At 59.5% G+C, this 21,298-nt stretch overlaps 2 protein-coding genes across 2 annotated transcripts; one reads left to right on the top strand and one right to left on the bottom strand.

The window, feature by feature from the left end:
• Positions 1 to 778: 778 nt before the first annotated feature.
• LOC126652375 (heterogeneous nuclear ribonucleoprotein C-like) lies at positions 779 to 12,324 on the top strand. Its single transcript, XM_050339113.1, is given in 7 exon segments — positions 779 to 800; positions 3,200 to 3,456; positions 5,373 to 5,448; positions 6,658 to 6,705; positions 8,038 to 8,195; positions 9,641 to 9,742; positions 11,969 to 12,324. Coding segments are annotated over 6 exon segments (981 nt in total). The 5' UTR covers positions 779 to 800; positions 3,200 to 3,215.
• A 2,608-nt stretch (positions 12,325 to 14,932) lies between these two features.
• On the bottom strand, positions 14,933 to 21,048 carry TTC5 (tetratricopeptide repeat domain 5; the record flags this gene model as incomplete). The annotated part of the gene is made up of 8 exons (XM_050339114.1): positions 14,933 to 15,125; positions 15,754 to 15,898; positions 16,355 to 16,542; positions 17,005 to 17,151; positions 18,012 to 18,068; positions 18,773 to 18,864; positions 20,001 to 20,198; positions 20,818 to 21,048. Coding segments are annotated over 8 exons (1,211 nt in total), but the record flags the coding sequence as incomplete, so codon positions are not given.
• Between the last annotated feature and the right edge of the window lie 250 nt (positions 21,049 to 21,298).

The following is a 21,298-nucleotide window of genomic DNA, read 5'->3' as shown; positions in this document are numbered from 1 at the left end:
GTAATATAATAAATGTGATAATATATAAATATATAAATATAATAATATATAAATATATAGATATGTTTATATATAAATATATAATATAATAAATATGGTAATAATTATAATAAAAACAATAAATAATAATTTATAAAAATAACCTCAACTGGAGGTTTTACTCCAATTTTTGGGGGGTCAAACTCCCAAATCAGACCCCTCCCCCAAAAAACGTGCAGTTCCCCCGCCCCCAAACCCTCCTCTTTTCACCCCAAAAACCACAACTTTTTCTGCCCCCCCTCCCCCCAAACTTCGTTTCCCTCCCCAAAATTGGGGTCAGGGTCCCCTGGGAAGGAAGGGGTGGGGTCACCCCCAAGAATTTGGGACTGGGGGTTTTGGGAGGGGGAGGGTCTCTCAACCTTCTCTCCTTCCCACAGGGCCCTGGAGGCAGCACTGAAAAGCGGCCTCCTCCTCCCCAGACCCTCCCCCAAACCCTCCCTCCCTCTCTCCCCTCCCCTCCCGGCGCCGTTTTGGGCCCCAAAGCGCCTGATTTTGGAGGGATTTTGGAGGGATTTTGAGTTTTTCCTCGGCTTTGTTTTGAGGGGGTGGGGAGGGGGCCACACGAGGTGGGGGAGGGAGGGGCGCCTCGTTGGGGGAGGGGGGCTCAGGCTTTGGGGAGGGGCGGTGGGAGGCGGTGTGGGGGAGGAGGCGCGCCCTCCCCCCCGTTTTGGCCCTCCTGTTCCCGAAATCGCCCCAAATTTGCCTCTTTTTTTTTGTTGATTTGTCTTTCACAGCGCGATTTTTTTGAGCCGCCGGCGACCGTAAGTGCCAAATTCTGCTTTTTTTTCACCCCAAAACAGAAAGCCAAACCAAAAACCACAAAAACAAAACCACGCCCACCACGAGGTCGATTTTGCCGCCCTCCCCACCGACCCCCGCCCACCCCTCCCCTCGGTTCTCCCCTGCCCCCTCCCCACGGGGCCTCTCCCCAGTTCTTCCACGGGGGCGGGTTTTGAGAGCTTCTCCCACCCCCACCCCCTAATTAACGCCCCTCCCCCCCATCAATCAGGATTTGGGAGCCCTCCCCAAATTCCCCCGGGATGGCCCCGGACCGGGCCTCTCCACCGCGGGATTTTGAGGGGTTTTGAGCTTTTTTTATTTTTTAATTTTTATTTTAATTTTTTTTTATTTTTTATTTTAATTTTTTTTTTGAGTGTTTTTTTTTTTTTAACTGTCGTTTTTTGGGCTGTTTTTGGCCCCTCCCCCTTCTCTCCAAGCCCCTCCCACCGACACTTTTAAGCCCTCCCCACCGCCCAAACCCGCCCCTCCCCGCTCGCCGTCGCTGGACCCACGGACGCCCCTCCCCACCCCCACGGTAAGAGGGGGTTAATTAGTGCTAATTAAAGGGGGCGGGGGTTGATTGTGGGCGTGGCACCCTGCGGCTAACGAGGGGTGTTCGTTAGCGCTCTGGGCAGGTAATTAAGGGGGCTCCTGGCGCTAATTGGCGCCGTTAATTAAGGCGGGCGTTAACTAGAAGCTGTGCTTAGTAGGAGCTTGGTGGGGAGTGTGATGCTAATTAGCATCCTAATTTACCTGGGGGTGGTGATCAGCATAATTAACAAAAAGAGGGCTGGATCAGGGGTGGGAGCGCTGCTAATTAGCGTTGCTAATTAAGGGGGTGGTTGTGGTTGCTAATTAAGGGGCGCTGTGGGTGCTAATTAGCACAGTTAGTTAAACAATTAGTTAAATTACCAGCACAAATAGGGGGGTCCCCGTGTTAATTAGGGGGCTAATTTGGGGTGGGTTTGGGGGCTTTTGAGTTCAGGAGGTTTTGGGTGGTCTCAGGTGGTTTTTGGGTGGTCTCAGGAGGTTTTTGGGTGGTCTCAGGTGGTTTTTGGGTGGTCTCAGGAGGTTTTTGGGTGGTCTCAGGTGGTTTTTGGGTGAGTTCAGGAGGTTTTTGGGTGGTCTCAGGTGGTTTTGGGGTGGTTTTGGGGTGGTCTCAGGTGGTTTTGGGTGGTCTCAGGTAGTTTTGGGGTGGTCTCAGGTGGTTTTGGGGTGGTCTCAGGTGGTTTTGGGTGGTCTCAGGTGGTTTTGGGTGGTCTCAGGAGGTTTTGGGTGGTCTCAGGTGGTTTTGGGGTGGTCTCAGGTGGTTTTTTGGTCTCAGGTCGTTTTTGGATGAGTTCAGTTGGTTTTTGGGTGGTCTCAGGTGGTTTTGGGGTTCAGGAGGTTTTTGGGTGGTCTCAGGTGGTTTTGGGTGGTCTCAGGTGGTTTTGGATGAGTTCAGGTGGTTTTGGGTGGTCTCAGGTGGTTTTTGGGGTGGTCTCAGGTGGTTTTTTGGTCTCAGGTCGTTTTTGGATGAGTTCAGTTGGTTTTTGGGTGGTCTCAGGTGGTTTTTGGGTGAGTTCAGGTGGGTTTTGGGTGGTCTCAGGTGGTTTTTGGGTGGTCTCAGGTGGTTTTTGGGTGGTCTCAGGTGGTTTTGGGGGGGGTTCAGGTGGTTTTTGGGTGGTCTCAGGAGGTTTTGGGTGGGTTCAGGAGGTGTTTGGGTGTTTTCAAGCCATTTCTGGGTGCTTTTGAGCCATTTTTGAGTGATTTTGAGCCTTTTTTTTGGTGCTTTTGAGCCATATCTGGGTGGTTTCATGCTGGTTTTTTGGTGCTTTCAAGCCATTTCTGGGTGGTTTCGAGCCTTTTTTTTGGAGTTTTTGAGCCATTTCTGGGTGCTTTTGAGCCATTTTTGGGTGCATTTGAGCCATTTCTGGGTGCTTTTGAGCCTTTTTTTGGTGCATTTGAGCCATTTCTGGGTGGTTTTGTCCTGTGTTTTTGGTCCTTTCGAGCCATTTCTGGCTGCTTTTGAACCATTTTTTTGGTGCTTTTGAGCCATTTCTGGGTGCTTTTGAGCCATTTTTTTTGGTGCTTTCGAGCTATATCTGGGTGGTTTCATGCTGGTTTTTTGGTGCTTTCAAGCCATTTCTGGGTGGTTTTGAGCCGGTTTTTTGGTGCTTTTGGGCCATTTTTGGGTGGTTTTGAGCAATTTCTGGGTGCTTTTGGACCGATTTTTTGATACTTTTGAACCATTTCTGGGTGTTTTCCAGCCACATCTGGGTGTTTTCGCGCCATTTCTGGGTGTTCTCGAGCCATTTCTGGGTGCTTTCGCGCCGTTTTTGGGGCGTTTTTCCAGCCAGGTGGTCCCTGACCCCCCCTTTTTTTTCTTCCCCCTCCCCAGGACCCCCCCCCCGGCCATGGCGAGCAACGTGACGAACAAGACGGACCCGCGGTCGCTGAACTCGCGCGTGTTCATCGGGAACCTGAACACGCTGGTGGTGAAGAAGAGCGACGTGGAGGCCATCTTCGCCAAGTACGGCAAGATCGTGGGCTGCTCCGTGCACAAGGGCTTCGCCTTCGTGCAGTACGTCAACGAGCGCAACGCCCGCGCCGCCGTGGCCGGCGAGGACGGACGCATGATCGCCGGACAGGTGCACGGTGAGGACGCACATGGGTGTTTGGGGCAGTTTGGGGTGGTTCTGGGGATTTGGGGACATTGAGGGGCAGTTTGGGGTCATCACACACACACCAGGACGGACGCATGATCGCCGGACAGGTGCTCGGTGAGGACGCACATGGGTGTTTGGGGGCAGTTTGGGGCGGTTCTGGGAATTTAGGGGCAGTTTAGGGACATTTAGGGTCAGTTTGGGGGCAGTTCTGGGCAGTTCGGGGACAGTTCTGGGTAGTTTGGGGACATTTAGGCTCAGTTTGGGGACATTTAGGGTCAGTTTGGGGGCAGTTCTGGGCAGTTTGGGGGTATTGAGGGGCAGTTTGGGGGCATTGAGGGTCAGTTTGGGGACATTTAGGGGCAGTTTGGGGGCAGTTCTGGGTAGTTTGGGGACATTTAGGGTCAGTTTGGGGCCATTTCGGGGCAGTTTGGGGGTCATTTCGGGGCAGTTTGGGGTGCAGATTAAAGGGTCAGGAGCCAGGTGAGCTCACCTGGGGTCACTCCTGGGTCATTTGGGGTCAGTTTGGGGGCATTGAGGGTCAGTTTGGGGACATTTAGGGTCAGTTTGGGGACAGTTCTGGGCAGTTTGGGGCCATTTTGGGGCAGTTTGGGGTCATTTGGGGTCAGTTTGGGGGCATTGAGGGTCAGTTTGGGGGCAGTTCTGGGCAGTTTGGGGGCATTTAGGGGCAGTTTGGGGACATTTAGGGGCAGTTTGGGGACATTTAGGGTCAGTTTGGGGACAGTTCTGGGCAGTTTGGGGGCAGTTCTGGGCAGTTTGGGGGCAGTTCTGGGCAGTTTGGGGACATTTAGGGTTAGTCTGGGGGCATTTAGGGGCAGTTTGGGGGCCATTTCGGGTCAGTTTGGGGACATTTAGGGGCAGTTTGGGGACATTTAGGGTCAGTTTGGGGGCATTGAGGGGCAGTTTGGGGACATTTAGGGTCAGTTTGGGGGCAGTTCTGGGCAGTTTGGGGACATTTGGGGGCAGTTTGGGGACATTTAGGGTCAGTTTGGGGGCAGTTCTGGGCAGTTTGGGGACATCGAGGGGCAGTTTGGGGACATTTGGGGGCAGTTTGGGGACATTTAGGGTCAGTTTGGGGGCAGTTCTGGGCAGTTTGGGGGCATTTAGGGGCAGTTTGGGGACATTTAGGGTTAGTCTGGGGACATTTAGGGGCAGTTTGGGGGCCATTTCGGGTCAGTTTGGGGACATTTAGGGTCAGTTTGGGGTCATTTCGGGGCAGTTTGGGGTGCTAATAGATTAAAGGGGCAGGATCCAGGTGAGCTCACCTGGGGTCACTCCTGGGTCATTTGGGGTCAGTTTGGGGACATTTAGTGTTAGTTTGGGGGCCATTTTGGGGCAGTTTGGGGTCATTTCGGGGCAGTTTGGGGTGCAGATTAAAGGGGCAGGAGCCAGGTGAGCTCAGCTGGGGTCACTCCTGGGTCATTTGGGGTCACTCCCAGGTCATTTGGGGTTGTTCCTGGGTCACTTGGGGTGGTCCCTGGGTCACTTGGGGTTATTCCTGGGTCACTTGGGGTGGTTCCTGGGTCATTTGGGGTCACTTGGGGTGGTCCCTGGGTCATTTGGGGTCACTCCCGGGTCATTTGGGGTGGTCCCTGGGTCATTTGGGGTGATCCCTGGGTCATTTGGGGTCACTCCTGGGTCATTTGGGGTGGTCCCTGGGTCATTTGGGGTGGTCCCTGGGTCACTTGGGGTGGTCCCTGGGTCATTTGGGGTGGTCCCTGGGTCATTTGGGGTGGTCCCTGGGTCGTTTGGGGTCATTTGGGGTGGTCCCTGGGTCATTTGGGGTCACTCCTGGGTCATTTGGGGTCACTTGGGGTGGTCCCTGTGCCTCGGGAGGGCTGGGCAGGGGTGGGGGGCCCCCCCTGAGCCCCCCATTTTGCCCCCCAGACATCAACCTGGCGGCCGAGCCGAAGGTGAACCGGGGCAAGGCGGGGGTGAAGCGCTCGCGGCCGAGATGTACGTGGTCAGTACCCGCCCTCGTCACCGTCCCCCTCGTCAGGTGGGGAGCTGGGGGCATGGGGGATTGGGGATCTGGGGTGGTTGGGAGAGAGGGCTTGGGGGGATTTGGGGGGGTTGGGGGATTGGGGGGATTTGAGGTGGTTTGGGGGGATTTGGGGTGGTTTGGGGGATTTGGGGTGGTTGGGGGATTTGGGGTGGTTGGGGGATTTGGGGGGATTTGGGGTGGTTGGGGGGTTTGGGGGGTCTGGGGGATTTGAGGGCACATTTGCAATGGGGGATTTGGGGGGATTTGGGGGGTCAGGAGGCTGGGGAGGGGTTTGGGGGTTTTGGGGTGGTTGGGGGATTTGGGGGATTTGGGGTGGTTGGGGGATTTGGGTGGTTGGGGGATTTGGAGTGGTTGGGGGGATTTTGGGGGATTTTGGGGTCTGGGGGATTTGGGGTGGTTGGGGTGGTTTGGGGGATTTGGGGTGGTTGGGGGATTTGGGGGTGATTTGGAGCACATTTGTAATAGGGAGGGGTTTTGGGGGATTTGGGGTGGTTTGGGGGATTTGGGGTGGTTGGGGGATTTAGGGCACATTTGTAATAGGGAGGGGTTTGGGGGATTTGGGGTGGTTGGGGGCACATTTGTAATGGGGAGGGTTTTGGGGGATTTGGGGTGGTTGGGGGATTTGGGGGTGATTGGGGGCACATTTGCAATGGGGAGGGGGTTTGGGGGGATTTGGGGGTCTGGGGGTTAAAGGGGCATTTGTGGGGTTGGGGAGGGGTTTGGGGGTTTTTGGGGGGTCTTTGGAGTTTCCACGAAGGGGTTTGAGGGGTTTTTGGGGGGGTTTAGGGGGTCTGGGGGTTAAAGGGCATTTGGGGGTTTAGGGGTTTTTAGGGGGTCTTTGGAGTTTCCACTAAGGGGTTTGAGGGGTCTTTGGGGGCTTTGGGGGTCTGCGGGGGTTTAAGGGGCATTTGGGGGTTTTGGGGGGTCTTTGGAGTTTCCACGAAGGGGTTTGAGGGTCTTTGGGGCGTTTTGGGGGAGTTTAAGGGCATTTGTGGGGTTTAGGGGGTTTTTAGGGGGTCTTTGGAGTTTCCACGAAGGGGTTTGAGGGGTCTTTGGGGGGTTTGAGGGGTCTTTGGGGGCGCTTTTGGGGGTTTTGGGGGGTTTGAGAGTTTTTAGGGGTCACGGGGGAGTTTTGGGGTCTGACCTCCCTCCCTCCCCCCACCGCAGATCATCGTTCGATCTGGACTACGACTTCCAGCGGGACTACTATGACCGGTACCAGTACAGACCAGTACAGACCAGTACAGACCAGTATAGACCAGTACAGAGCAGTACAGACCAGTATAGACCAGTACAGACCAGTATAACCAGTGCCCCCCCGCAGGATGTACAGCTACCCCGCCCGGGTGCCGCCCCCTCCCCACAGCTGGTCATCCCCTCCCAGTATAACCCAGTACAACCCAGTACAACCCAGTATAACCCAGTACAACCCCTATAACCAGTACAACCCAGTATAACCAGTGTAACCAGTGCCCCCCCCGCAGGATGTACAGCTACCCCGCCCAGGTGCCGCCCCCTCCCCACAGCTGTCATCCCCTCCCAGTATAACCCAGTACAACCCCTATAACCAGTATAACCCAGTAAAGCCCAATGTAAACCATTCTAGCCCAGTATAACCAGTCTAACCAGTACCCCCCCGCAGGATGTACAGCTACCCCGCCGGGTGCCGCCCCTCCATCGCGCGCCGTGGTGCCCTCCCAGTATAACCCAGTACAACCCATTCTAACCAGTCTAACCCAGTATAACCAGTATAACCAGTGCCCCCCCGCAGGATGTACAGCTACCCCGCGCGGGTGCCGCCCCCTCCCCCCATCGCGCGCGCCGTGGTGCCCTCCCAGTATAACCCAGTATAACCCAGTATAAACCAGTCTAGCCCAGTCTAACCCAGTATAACCAGTATAACCAGTGCCCCCCTCACAGGACGTACAACTACCCCGCGCGGGTGCCGCCCCCTCCCCCCATCGCGCGCGCCGTGGTGCCCTCCCAGTATAACCCAGTATAACCCAGTGTAACCCAGTACAACCCCATATAACCAGTATAACCCAGTAAAGCCCAGTATAACCAGTATAACCCAGTCTAACCAGTGCCCCCCCGCAGGATGTACAGCTACCCCGCGCGGGTGCCGCCCCCTCCCCACAGCTGTCATCCCCTCCCAGTATAACCCAGTACAACCCATTCTAACCAGTCTAACCCAGTCCAACCCCTATAACCAGTATAACCAGTCTAACCAGTGCCCCCCCGCAGGATGTACAGCTACCCCGCGCGGGTGCCGCCCCCTCCCCCCATCGCGCGCGCCGTGGTGCCCTCCCAGTATAACCCAGTATAACCCAGTATAACCAGTATAACCAGTATAACCCAGTATAACCAGTACCCCCCCGCAGGATGTACAGCTACCCCGCGCGGGTGCCGCCCCCTCCCCCCATCGCGCGCGCCGTGGTGCCCTCCCAGTATAACCCAGTATAACCCAGTATAAACCATTCTAACCCAGTAAAGCCCAGTGTAACCAGTATAACCAGTATAACCAGTATAACCAGTGCCCCCCCGCAGGATGTACAGCTACCCCGCGCGGGTGCCGCCGCCTCCCCCCATCGCGCGCGCCGTGGTGCCCTCCAAGCGCCAGAGGGTGTCCGGGAACACCTCCCGGCGCGGCAAGAGCTTCAACTCCAAGTCGGGCCAGAGGGGCTCCTCCTCCAAGAGCGGCAAGCGTGAGTGGCCTCGAGTTTTGGGGGGGTTTGGGGGCTTTTGTTGTTTTGGGGTGAATCCCGGCAGGTTTGGGGTGAATCCCGGCAGGTTTGGGGGGTTTGGGGTGAAGTCTGATGGGTTTGGGGGGGTTTGGGGTGAATCCCAGCAGGTTTGGGGGGGTTTGGGGTGAATCCTCAGGGTTTGGGGGGTTTGGGGTGAATTCCGACGGGTTTGGGGGGGTTTGGGGTGAATTCCGGCAGGTTTGGGGGCTTTTGTTGTTTTGGGGTGAGTCCTGACGGGTTTGGGTTGTTTGGGGTGAGTCCTGACGGGTTTGGGTGGTTTGGGGTGAATCCCAGCAGGTTTGGGGGGCTTTGGTTGTTTTGGGGTGAATTCCAGCAGGTTTGGGGTGGTTTGGGGTGAATCCTGACAGGTTTGGGGGCTTTTGTTGTTTTGGGGTGAGTCCTGACGGGTTTGGGGTGGTTTGGGGTGAATCCCGGCAGGTTTGGGGGGGTTTGGGGTGAATCCTGACAGGTTTGGGTGGTTTTTGTTGTTTTGGGGTGAGTCCTGACAGGTTTGGGTAGTTTGGGATGAATCCCGGCAGGTTTGGGGGCTTTTGTTGTTTTGGGGTGAATCCCAGCAGGTTTGGGGGGCTTTGGTTGTTTTGGGGTGAATTCCAGCAGGTTTGGGTGGTTTGGGGTGAATCCCAGCAGGTTTGGGGGGCTTTTGTTGGTTTGGGGTGAGTCCTGATGGGTTTGGGTGGTTTGGGGTGATTTCCAGCAGGTTTGGGGGGCTTTTGTTGTTTTGGGGTGAATTCCAGCAGATTTGGGGGGCTTTTGTTGTTTTGGGGTGAGTCCTGACGGATTTCGGGTGGTTTGGGGTGAATCCCGACAGGTTTGGGGGGCTTTGGTTGTTTTGGGGTGAGTCCTGATGGGTTTGGGTTGTTTGGGGTGAAGCCTGACGGATTTGGGTTGTTTGGGGTGAATCCCAGCAGGTTTGGGGGCTTTTGTTGTTTTGGGGTGAATCCTGACGGGTTTGGGTGGTTTTGGGATGGTTTTAGGGGGGTTTGTTATTTTGGGGTGAATCCTGAGGGGTTTAGGTAATTTTGTCTTTTTGGGGTGAATCCTGATGGGTTTGGGGTGGATCCTAATGGTTTTAGGGGGTTTTGTTGTTTTGGGGTGAATCCTGATGGATTTGGGGTGGATCTTGATGGTTTTAGGGGGTTTTGCCATTTTGGGATGAATCCTGATGGATTTGGGGTGAATCCTGATGGATTTGGGGTGAATCCCGACATTTTTGGGTGGTTCTGCCATTTCTGGGGTGAACCCCGGCGGTTTTGGGCCGTTTTGGGGTGAATCCCGGCGGTTTTGGGTGGTTCTGCCATTTCTGGGGTGAACCCCGGCGGTTTTGGGGTGAACCCCGGCGGTTTTGGGCCGTTTTGGGGTGAATCCCTGCGGTTTTGGGCCCGCAGTGAAGGGGGACGACCTGCAGAGCATCAAGAAGGAGCTGGGGCAGATCAAGGCCAAGGTGGACGCGCTGCTGGAGAGCCTGGAGCGGCTGGAGCGGGAGCAGAGTGAGGGTCGCGCCCTTTTTGGGGGCAAAACCGCCCTTTTTTGGGCAAAACTGCCCTTTCTGGTTAAAAACTGCCCTTTTTGGGGAAAACTGCCCTTTTTGGGGGAAAACTGCCCTTTCTGGGGACAAAACTGCCCTTTTTGGGGGTAAACTGCCCTTTTTGGGGGCAAAACCGCCCTTTTTGGGCAAAACGGCCTTTGTTGGGGCAAAACTGACCTTTTTTGGGAAAACTGCCCTTTCTGGTTAAAAACTGCCCTTTTCTGGTTAAAAACTGCCCTTTTTGGGGAAAACTGCCCTTGTTGGGGGCAAAACAGCCTTTTTGGGGCAAAACTGCCCTTTTTGGGGGAAAGCTGCCCTTTTTGGGGGCAAAACTGCCCTTTTTGGGGCAAAACTGCCCTTTTTGGGGAAAACAATCCTTCTTGGGGGGAAAAGGGACCTTTTGGGGGAAAACAGCTTTTCTGGGGTGGGAAACAGCTGGTTTTTTTGGGGGGAAAATGGGCTTTTGGGGGTAAACCCATTTTTGGGGGAACACACCCCCTTCTCTGGGGCAGACCCACAGACCCCGCCCACTGCCCCTTTAAAAGGCCCCAAATCCCCCCCCCAAACCTTTTCTGGCCCCAAAACCCCGCTTTTCTGTCCCCAAACCCCCCTTTTCTGTCCCCAAATCCCCTTTTCTGTCCCCAAATCCCCCTTTTTTTTTCCCAAATCCCCCTTTTCTGTCCCCAAACCCCCTTTTCTGTCCCCAAACCCCCTTTCTGTCCCCAAATCCCTCTTTTCTGTCCCCAAACCCCCTTTTCTGTCCCCAAATCCCCCTTTTCTGTCCCCAAACCCCCTTTCTGGCCCCAAACCCCCTAAACCCCCTGTTTTCCCCACAGAGGCGAAGAGCGACAAGGCGGAGGAGGAGCAGGGGGATCAGCTCCCTAAACCCCCTTTTCTGTCCCCAAATCCCCTTTCTGTCCCCAAACCCCTTTTCTGTCCCCAAATCCCCCTTTCTGTCCCCAAACCCCCTTTCTGTCCCCAAACCCCCTTTTTTGCCCCCTAACCCCCGCTTCCCCCAGAGGCAAAGAGCGACAAGGCGGAGGAGGAGCAGGGGGATCAGCTCCCTCAAACCCCCTTTCTGTCCCCAAACCCCCCATTTCTGTCCCCAAATCCCCTTTTCTGTCCCCAAACCCCTTTTTCTGTCCCCAAACCCCCTTTTCTGTCCCCAAACCCCTTTTCTGTCCCCAAACCCCCTTTTCTGTCCCTCAAACCCCCTTTTCTGTCCCCAAACCCCCTTTTTGCCCCTAAACCCCCGTTTTCCCCCCAGAGGCGAAGAGCGACAAGGCGGAGGAGGAGCAGGGGGATCAGCTCCTCAAACCCCTTTTTCTGTCCCCAAATCCCCTTTTCTGTCCCCAAACCCCCTTCTCTGTCCCCAAACCCCCTTTTCTGTCCCCAAATCCCCCTTTTCTGTCCCCAAATCCCCTTTTCTGCCCCTAACCCCCGTTTTCCCCCCAGAGGCGAAGAGCGACAAGGCGGAGGAGGAGCAGGGGGATCAGCCCCTAAACCCCCTTTTCTGTCCCCAAATCCCCTTTTCTGTCCCCCAAAGCCCCCTAACCCTTCGCTTTTCTCCCAGAGGCGAAGAGCGACAAGGCGGAGGAGGAGCAGGGGGATCAGCTCCCTCAAACCCCCCTTTCTGTCCCCAAATCCCCCATTTCTGTCCCCAAACCCCCTAACCCCCCGTTTCCCCCAGAGGCGAAGAGCGACAAGGCGGAGGGAGGAGCAGGGGATCAGCTCCTAAAACCCCCTTTTCTGTCCCCAAACCCCTTTTTTTTTCCCTAAACCCCTTTTCTGTCCCCAAAACCCCTTTCTGTCCCCAAAGCCCCCTAACCTCCCCGTTTTCCCCCAGAGGCGAAGAGCGACAAGGCGGAGGAGGAGCAGGGGGATCAGCCCCTCAAACCCCCTTTTCTGTCCCCAAACCCCCCATTTCTGTCCCCAAATCCCCCTTTTCTGTCCCCTAACCCCCTTTTTCCCCCAAATCCCCCTTTCTGTCCCTAAACCCCTCGTTTTCCCCCCAGAGGCGAAGAGCGACAAGGCGGAGGAGGAGCAGGGGGATCAGCTCCCTCAAACCCCCTTTTCTGTCCCCAAACCCCCTTTCTGTCCCCAAATCCCCCTTTTCTGTCCCCAAATCCCCCTTTTTTTTTCCCAAAACCCCCTTTTCTGCCCCTAAACCCCCCGCTTGCCCCCCCAGAGGCGAAGAGCGACAAGGCAGAGGAGGAGCAGGGCGGCAGCGGCTCCAAGAAGGACGAGGCCGGCGGGGCCAAGGCCGAGGGGGGCAACGAGGACTCTGCCGAGGAGGGGACCTGCTGGACGCACGAGGAGGCCGAGGAGAGGGGACGAGCAGGTGAGACCCCCTCCCTCCCCAGTACACCCAGTACACACCAGTACACACCAGTGCCCCCCAGCCTCGCCGTGCTGGGGGAGGGGCCGCTCCTGACCCTTCCCCCTCTGTCCCCTCCCCAGCTGGAGTCCATCAAGGGGGACGAGAAGGAGGCGGAGGAGGGGGAGGACGACCGGGACAGCGCCAATGGCGAGGACGACCCCTGAGAGCCCCGGGACCCCCCGAGCGCCCTGGGACCCCCAGACCCCCTGCCCGAGCGGCCCCGAGCCCACAGCCCCTCCCTGCCGTGTTCGTGCTGTCGTGGCCCCTCCCCGCCCTCCTCCTGCCCCCTGCCCCCTCTCATAGTTCGGTTCAGCCCCTCCCGCCCCTCCCCCGCTCCCTCGTTTAATTTTGATACCTCGAGACGACGATTAAAGGACGGATGTTTGTAAATAACGGTGCTGTGGGGGGAAAGGGGCACCCAGGGACCCTGAGACCCCCAGAACGGTTCCAGAGGCCCCCAAAACCTCTTAAACGTCCCCCAACAATGGCCCCCAGGGATCCTCTAAAAAACCCCCCAAAAGTGCTCCCACAGACCCCCCCAAAGCCCCTCCTTCTCAACATGGCCGCTCCCTCCTCCAATATGGCAGCTCCCACACCACCCATCCAACATGGCTGCCCCCACATTCAACATGGCAGCTCTCCCTCCAACATGGCTGCCACCTCATCCAATATGGCGGCTTCCCCTCCAACATGGCTGCCCCCTTGTCCAATATGACAGCTCCCTCTCCAACATGGCTGCCCCCACATCCAATATGGCAGCTCCCCCTCCAACATGGCCACCCCCTCATCCAATATGGCAGCTCCCACGCTATCCATCCAACATGGCCGCCCCCTCATCCAATATGGCAGCTCGCACACTACCCATCCAGTATGGCTGCCCCCTCATCCAACATGGCCACCCCCTCATCCAGTATGGCAGCTACTCTCACTACCCATCCAGTATGGCTGCCCCCTCATCCAACATGGCCACCCCCTCATCCAGTATGGCAGCTCCCACACCACCCATCCAACATGGCCACTCCCATATCCAATATGGCGGCTTCCCCTCCAACATGGCTGCCCCCTTGTCCAATATGGCCACCCCCTCCAATATGACAGCTCCCTCTCCAACATGGCTGCCCCCACATCCAATATGGCAGCTCCCACACCACCCATCCAACATGGCTGCCCCCTCATCCAATATGGCAGCTCCCACATTACCCATCCAACATGGCCATCCCCACATCCAATATGGCAGCTCCCCCTCCAACATGGCCGTTCCCTCATCCAATATGGCAGCTCCCCCTCCAACATGGCTGCCCCCTTGTCCAATATGGCGGCTCCCACACTACCCATTCAACATGGCTGCCCCCTCATCCAATATGGTGGCTCCCTCATCCAATATGGCTGCCCCAACATCCAATATGGCAGCTCCCACGTTACCCATCCAACATGGCCGCCCCCACATCCAATATGGCGGCTCCCTCATCCAATATGGTGCCTTCACCTCCAACATGGCTGCCCCCTCATCAAATATGGCCACCCCCACATCCAATATGGCAGCTCCCACACCACCCATCCAACATGGCCACCCCCTCATCCAATATGGCAGCTCCCACGCTATCCATCCAACATGGCCGCCCCCTCATCCAATATGGCAGCTCCCCCTCCAACATGGCCGCCCCCTCGTACAATATGGCGGCTCCCACACCACGCATCCAACATGGCTGCCCCCTCATCCAATATGGTGGCTCCCTGTCCAACATGGCTGCCCCCCCATCCAATATGGCAGCTCCCTCATCCAATATGGCAGCTCCCACATCACCCATCCAACATGGCTGCCCCCTCATCCAATATGGTGGCTCCCTGTCCAACATGGCTGCCCCCCCATCCAATATGGCAGCTCCCTCATCCAATATGGCAGCTCCCACATCACCCATCCAACATGGCTGCCCCCTCATCCAATATGGCAGCTCCACCTCCAACATGGCGGCCCCCTCATCCAATATGGCAGCTCCCACATCACTCATCCAACATGGCTGCCCCCTCATCCAACATGGCCACCCCCTGATCCAATATGGCAGCTCCCACACCACCCATCCAATATGGCCACCCCCTCATCCAATATGGCAGCTCCACCTCCAACATGGCTGCCCCCTTGTCCAATATGGCAGCTCCCACACCACCCATCCAATATGGCAGCTCCCACATCCAATATGGCAGCTCCCACACCACCCATCCAACATGGCCACCCCCTCATCCAATATGGCAGCTCCCACGCTATCCATCCAACATGGCCGCCCCCTCATCCAATATGGCAGCTCGCACACTACCCATCCAGTATGGCTGCCCCCTCATCCAACATGGCCACCCCCTCATCCAATATGGCAGCTCGCACACTACCCATCCAGTATGGCTGCCCCCTCATCCAACATGGCCACCCCCTCATCCAGTATGGCAGCTCCCACACCACCCATCCAACATGGCCACTCCCATATCCAATATGGCGGCTTCCCCTCCAACATGGCTGCCCCCTTGTCCAATATGGCCACCCCCTCCAATATGGCGGCTCCCTCTCCAACATGGCCACCCCCACATCCAATATGGCGGCTTCCCCTCCAACATGGCTGCCCCCTTGTCCAATATGGCGGCTCCCTCATCCAATATGGCAGCTCCCACACCACCCATCCAACATGGCTGCCCCCTTGTCCAATATGGCGGCTCCCCCTCCAACATGGCTGCCCCCTCCAATATGGCGGCTCCCACACCCAAAATGGCGCCAGGGGGCGTGGCTCCACCAAAAAGTCCTTTATTCCCCGCCCCCTGGGCGTGGTCAGGGCGCAGTGGGCGTGGCCGGGGCGGGCGGTGGCGCGCGCGGATTGGACAGCGCCAGGCGGGGCGGGGCCAGGGCGGAGCCTGGAGGGCGGCGCCCGTTGACGACCAATGAGAGCGGGGAGGAGACGCGGATGCCCAGGAAGGAGAAGGTCTGTGAACCAGTACAAACCAGTTTGCACCAGTACAAACCAGTACAGACTGGCTGGGACAACCAGGGCTGCTCCCAGTGCTTCCCAGTCCCTCCCAGTGCCCCCTGGTCCCTCCCAGTTCCTCCCACATCCCATCCCCAGTCTCTCCAAGTCCCTCCCAGTAAAGCCCAGTCCCTCCCAGTGCCCCCAGATCCCCCCAGTCCCTCCCAGTGCCCCCAGACCCCTCCCCAGTGCCCCCAGATCCCATCCCCAGTCCCTCCCAGTGTGTCCCAGTCCCTCCCAGTGCCCCCAGATCCCATCCCCAGTCCCTCCCAGTGCCCCCCATGGTTCTCCAGTCCCTCCCAGTGCCCCCAGATTCCACCCCTCCCAGTCCCTCCCAGTGTGTCCCAGTCCCTCCCAGTGCCCCCAGATCCCATCCCCAGTCCCTCTCAGTGCCCCCAGTCTCCCCCAGTGCCTCCCAGTGGCTCCCAGTGGCACCTGTCCCTGGTGCTGGTGCTGGTGCTGGGTCACCAGGGGGTTGGGCACCCCCAGTCCCCCCCAGTGCCCCCAGTTTCCCCTCCAGCAGCTCCCAGTGCCCCCAGATCCCATCCCCAGTCCCTCCCAGTGGCTCCCAGTGGCTCCCAGTGGCACCTGTCCCTGGTGCTGGTGCAGGTGCTGGGTCACCAGGGGGTCGGGCACCCCCAGGGCGTCGCCCACCTGGACCCCCCAGTCGGGCCCCGCGTTGTAAACGGTGACGGCGGCCACGGCCCCTCCCCGTCCTGCAGACCCACCGCTGGGGGGACGACATTTTGGGGGGTTCAGGTGATTTTGGGGTTCAGGACATTTTGGGGGGGTTTGGGGTGGTTTTGGGGTTCAGGACACCATTTTGGGGGGGTTTCAGGTGATTTTGGGGGTTCAGGACACCATTTTGGGGGGGTTGAGGTGGTTTTGAACCCCCCCTAGTCCATCCCAGTGCCCCCCAGTTCCATCCCAATCCATCCCAGTTCCCTCCCAGTTCCCTCCCAGCCCCTCCCAGCCCCCTCCCCAGTCCGTCCCAGTTCCCTCCCAGTGCCCTCCCAGTTCCATCCCAGTGCCCCCCAGTTCCCTCCCAGTGCCCTCCCAATCCATCCCAGTGCTCCCCAGTTCTCTCCCAGTTCCCTCCCAGTTCCCTCCCAGTCCATCCCAGTTCCCTCCCAGCCCCTCCCAGTCCATCCCAGTGCCCCCCAGTCCGTCCCAGTGCCGCGGTACTCACTAGGGAACCCCCCCGGGGGGGGCCAGGCTGAACAGGACCCTCCCCAGGACCACCCTCTGGGGGTTGCTCCCCACCCTCAGAGTGGGGAGGGGGCTGGGCCGGGGCCCCCCCGGACCCCCCAGGGGGCCCAGCAGGGGGAGGGGCACCGGCCCTGCCAGGCCCCGCCTCCGCTTCCCCCGCAGCTTCCCCTGATTGGATGGGGGGAGAGGGGCGGGGTCAGCAAGGGACACGCCCACTGGGACTGACCCCAGTGACCCCCAGTACTCCCAGTGCCCCCAGTCCCTCCCAGTGACCCCCAGTCACTCCCAGTTCCCCCAGTACTCCCAGTGACCCCAGTCACTCCCAGTTCCCCCAGTCCCTCCCAGTGCCCCCCATTCTCTCCCAGTGCCCCCAGTCCCCTCCTAGTCCCCCCAAAATACCCTCCAAGTCCCTCCCAGTGCCCCCCATTCTCTCCCAATCCCCTCCCAGTCCCTCCCAGTGCCTCCCAATCCCCTCCCAGTCCCTCCCAGTGCCTCCCAATCCCCTCCCAGTCCTTCCCAATCCCTCCCAGTGCCCTCCATTCTCTCCCAATCCCCTCCCAGTCCCTCCCAGTGCCTCCCAATCCCCTCCCAGTCCCTCCCAGTGCCTCCCAGTGCCTCCCAGTGCCCCACCCTGTTCTCCAGCAGGGCGCAGAGGCGGCTCAGGAATTCCAGGAGGTTCCTGTGGCGCTTCCGGGGCTCCTCCCAGGAGGGGTCCAGGGCCATGGCCCGGCTGAGCCCCTCCAGGGCCGCCTGGAACCGCTCCAGGTACTGCAGGAGCTGGGGGGTTAATGAGCCTCGTTAATTGGCTCATTAGCGTGCCAGGACACACCCCCTGAGCTCCTATTGGGGGGGGGATAATGAACCGCTCCAGGTACTGCAGGAGCTGGGGGGGTAATGAGCTCGTTAATTGGCTCATTAGAGTGCCAGGACACAGCCCCCAAACTCCTAATGGGGGGGGATAACGAGCTCATTAATTGCCTCATTAGAGTGCCAGGACACGCCCCCCAAACTCCTAATGGGGGGGGATAATGAACCGCTCCAGGTACTGCAGGAGCTGGGGATAATGAGCTCGTTAATTGGCTCATTAGAGTGCCAGGACACGCCCCCCGAGCTCCTACTGGGGGGGGATAATGAACCGCTCCAGGTACTGCAGGAGCTGGGGGTTAATGAGCCCGTTAATTGGCTCATTAGCATGCCAGGACACGCCCCCTGAGCGCCTACTGAAGGGGCGGGGTAATGAGCCCGTTAATGGACTCATTAGCATGCCAGGACACGCCCCCCAAACTCCTACTGGGGGGCTTGAGGGGTGGCCACGCCCGGTGGGACCTCATTGGCTGGCTCGTTTTTAAGGGGGGGTTGAGCCTCTTTTGGGTGCGTTTGAGCCGTTTTCAGGTGGGTTTGAGCCATTTTCGGGTGGGTTTGAGCCATTTTCAGGTGGGTTTGAGCCGGTTTTGGGTGGGTTTGAGCTGGTTTTGGGTGGATTTGAGCCAGTTTTGGGTGGGTTTAAGCTGTTTTCAGGTGGGTTTGAGCCGTTTTCAAGGGGGTTTAAACCATTTTCAGGTGGGTTTGAGCTGTTTTGGGTGCGTTTGAGCCATTTTTGGGTGGATTTGAGCTGTTTTGGGGGTCAGGTCACTCACCGTAGCGCGGTTCAGGTGCAGGTCGGGGTTATTGGCCGCCTGGGGGTCGACCCGCTCCTGGAAAGGGCCCACCAGTAACACCAGTGCCCCCCAGTTCCTCCCCAGGGTCCCCCAAGAGCATCCCCTATTGGCTTAGCGTGCCTGGCCACGCCCACTGCATTGGCCACACCCCTTTTGCCAAGGCCACGCCCCCCCCGGCGCTCTCTGGCGCCCCCTGTCTGCCCAAAGGCGCCTTATTGCCTTATAAGGTCAGGCCACACCCCCAGCTCTCTTAACCACGCCCCCATTGCAAAACCACGCCCCCATTGCCAAACCACGCCCCCAGAGCGTGACCACGCCCCCCAGTCCATTCCCAGTGCCCCCAGTGCCTCCAGTCCATTCCCAGTGCCTCCAGTCCATTCCCAGTGCCCCCCCAGTGCCTCCCAGTCCATTCCCAGTGCCCCCCAGTGCCCCCCAGTCCGTTCCCAGTCCGTTCCCAGTGCCCCCAGTCCATTCCCAGTGCCCCCAGTCCATTTTCACTGCCCCCAGTCCATTCCCAGTGCCCCCAATCCGTTCTCCAGTCCATTCCCAGTGCCCCCAATGCCCCCAGTCCATTCCCAGTCCGTTCCCAGTGCCCCCAGTGCTCCCAGTCCGTTCCCAGTGCCCTCAGTCCATTCCCAGTCCATTCCCAGTGCCCCCCCAGTGCCTCCCAGTGCCCCCAGTCCATTCCCAGTGCCCCCAGTCTCGTTCCCAGTCCGTTCCCAGTGCCCCCAGTGCCTCACCGCCTGCCCGTAGGCTGCCAGGGCGCGCCGGGCGCTCTGGGGGCTCTGTCCCCCCGCGAAGAACAGCGACACGTGGGCGTTGCCCAGCACGTCTGGAGACGGGAGGGGGACAAAGGGGGGCTTCAGAGACCCCTCCCCATCCCCCAAAACACCCCCAGACCCCCAAAACCACCCCAAAAACCTCCCCTGCCTCCCCATCCCCCAAAACACCCCCAGACCCCCAAAACCACCCCAAAAACCTCCCCTGCCCCAGCAACCCCAAAACACCCCCAGACCCCAAAACCACCCCAAAAACCTCCCCTGCCCCAGCAACCCCACAGGGACCCCTCCCCTTCCCAAAACTCCCCACTGGGAGCCCCCAGACCCCCACGGGAACCCCCAGACCCAGCTGGGAACCCCCCAAAGGCCCCTGCGTCCCTCCCAAAAACCCCCAGAATCTCCCAGACCCCCCATGGGGACCCCAGACCCCTATGGGACCCACCCCCATCACCCTCCCAAAACCCCTAGAATCCCCAGACCCCCATGGGGACCCCCAGACCCAGCTGGGAACCCCAAAGGCCCCTGCATCCCTCCCAAAAACCCCAGAATCCCCCAGACCCCCATGGGGACTCCCAGACCCCCATGGGACCCACCTCATCACCCTCCCAAAGCCCCTAGAATCCCTCAGACCCTCCTGGGAACCCCTAGACCCAGCTGGGACCCCCAAACGCCCCTGCATTCTTCCCAAAAACCCCCAGACCCCCATGGGGACCCCAGACCCCCATGGGACCCACCCCATCACCCTCCCAAAAACCCCCAGAATCCCCCAGACCCCCATGGGGACCCCCAGACCCCCAAGGGACCCACCCCATCACCCTCCCAAAAGCCCCCAGGACCCTCTAGGTCACCCCAGGACCCTCTCAGAACCCACCCAAAGCCCCCAGGACCCCTGGGGACCCTCCCAAAAGCCCTCAGGACCCTCAAGGTCACCCCGGGACCCCCTGGGGACCCTCCCAAAAGCCCCCAGGACGCTCTAGGTCATCCCAGGACCCTCTCAGAACCCACCCAAAAGCCCCCAGGACCCCCTGGGGACCCTCCCAAAAGCCCCCAGGACCCTCCCAAAAGCCCCCAGGACGCTCTAGGTCACCCCGGGACCCCCTGAGGACCCTCCCAAAAGCCCCCAGGACCCTCCCAAAAGCCCCCAGGACCCTCAAGGTCACCTGGGGACCCCCCCGAGCCCCCCACTCACACCAGGACTGGCCGTCGCGGGGGTCGCACCTCACGGCCGCCTCGGCCTGGGCCAGGCTCTCGCAGGGCCCCGCCCCCGCGCAGGGCCCCGCCCCCTGCAGGTGCCCTGCCCCTGCGGGTGCCCTGCCCCTGCGGAGGCCCTGCCCCCTGCGCCCGCAGGGCCATTGGACAGGAGGCGCCGGGCCTCGGGGTCCTCCCCCTGCGGGAAGGGGGCGTGGGGACCCCAAAATCTGACCCACACCCCCAGAAACCACCAACGAGCCCCCAGAGCTCTCCCATAACCCCCAGTGACCACAAAGACCCCTCCCCACCCCAAAACCCACCCCAGTGATCCCCCAGGACCCCTCCCCAGACCCGTAACTCCCCAGTGATCCCCCAGGACCCCTCCCCAGCCCCATGACCCCAGTAACCCCTAAGGACCCTCTCCCAACCCCGTAACCTCCAGTGATCCCCCAGGTTACCTGCCCAGCCCCATAACCCACCCCAGTGTCCCCCAGGACCCCTCCCCAGCCCCCTAACACCCCCAGGACCTCTCCCCAGCCCCATAACGCCCCCCAGGACCCCCTCCTCAGCCCCGTAATCCCCACAGTAACCCCCCAGGACCCCTCCTCCCCAGCCCCATAACGCCCCCAGGACCCCTCCCCAGCCCCATACCCACCCCAGTGTCCCCCAGGACCCCTCCCCAGCCCCATAACACCCCCCAAGACCCCTCCCCAGCCCCATAAATCCCCACAGTAACCCCCAGGACCCCTCCCCAGCCCCATAACCCCCCAGGACCCCTCCCCAGCCCCATAACGCCCTCAGGACCCCTCCCCCACCTCCATCCCCCCTGACCTGCTGCAGGGCTCCCCCGAAGGCATCTCGAGCCCCCCGGAGGTCCCCCCGTGCCCACCGGTGCTCCCCCAGTTGCCTCCAGGCCGCTCCCAGTGCCGGGTCCAGTTTGAGGGCGTGGCCGAGCGCCTGCTCCGCCCTGGCCCCGCCCACCTCGGGGACCACGCCCAGCGCCCGCGCGCGGAGCACCAGCGCCCGGCCACGCCCCTCGGGGGACACTGGGGGCGGGGCCACGCTCAGAGGGTGTGGTCATAAATGGGGCGTGGCCACACTCAGAGGGTGTGGCCATAAATGGGGGTGGGGTCACACTCAGAGGGTGTGGCCATAAATGGGGGTGTGGCCACGCTCAGAGGGTGTGGCCATAAATGGAGACGTGGCCACGCTCAGAGGGTGTGGTCATGAACGGGGCGGGGCCATGCTCAGAGGGTGTGGTCATAATAGGGTGGGGCCACACTCAGAGGGTGTGGC

The sequence above is a fragment of the Myiozetetes cayanensis genome, unplaced genomic scaffold, assembly GCF_022539395.1.
Source record: "Myiozetetes cayanensis isolate MyiCay16 unplaced genomic scaffold, myiCay2020 scf796, whole genome shotgun sequence".
NCBI classification, from domain to species: Eukaryota; Metazoa; Chordata; class Aves; order Passeriformes; family Tyrannidae; genus Myiozetetes; species Myiozetetes cayanensis.
This window is presented reverse-complemented; position numbering and strand designations above follow the sequence as displayed.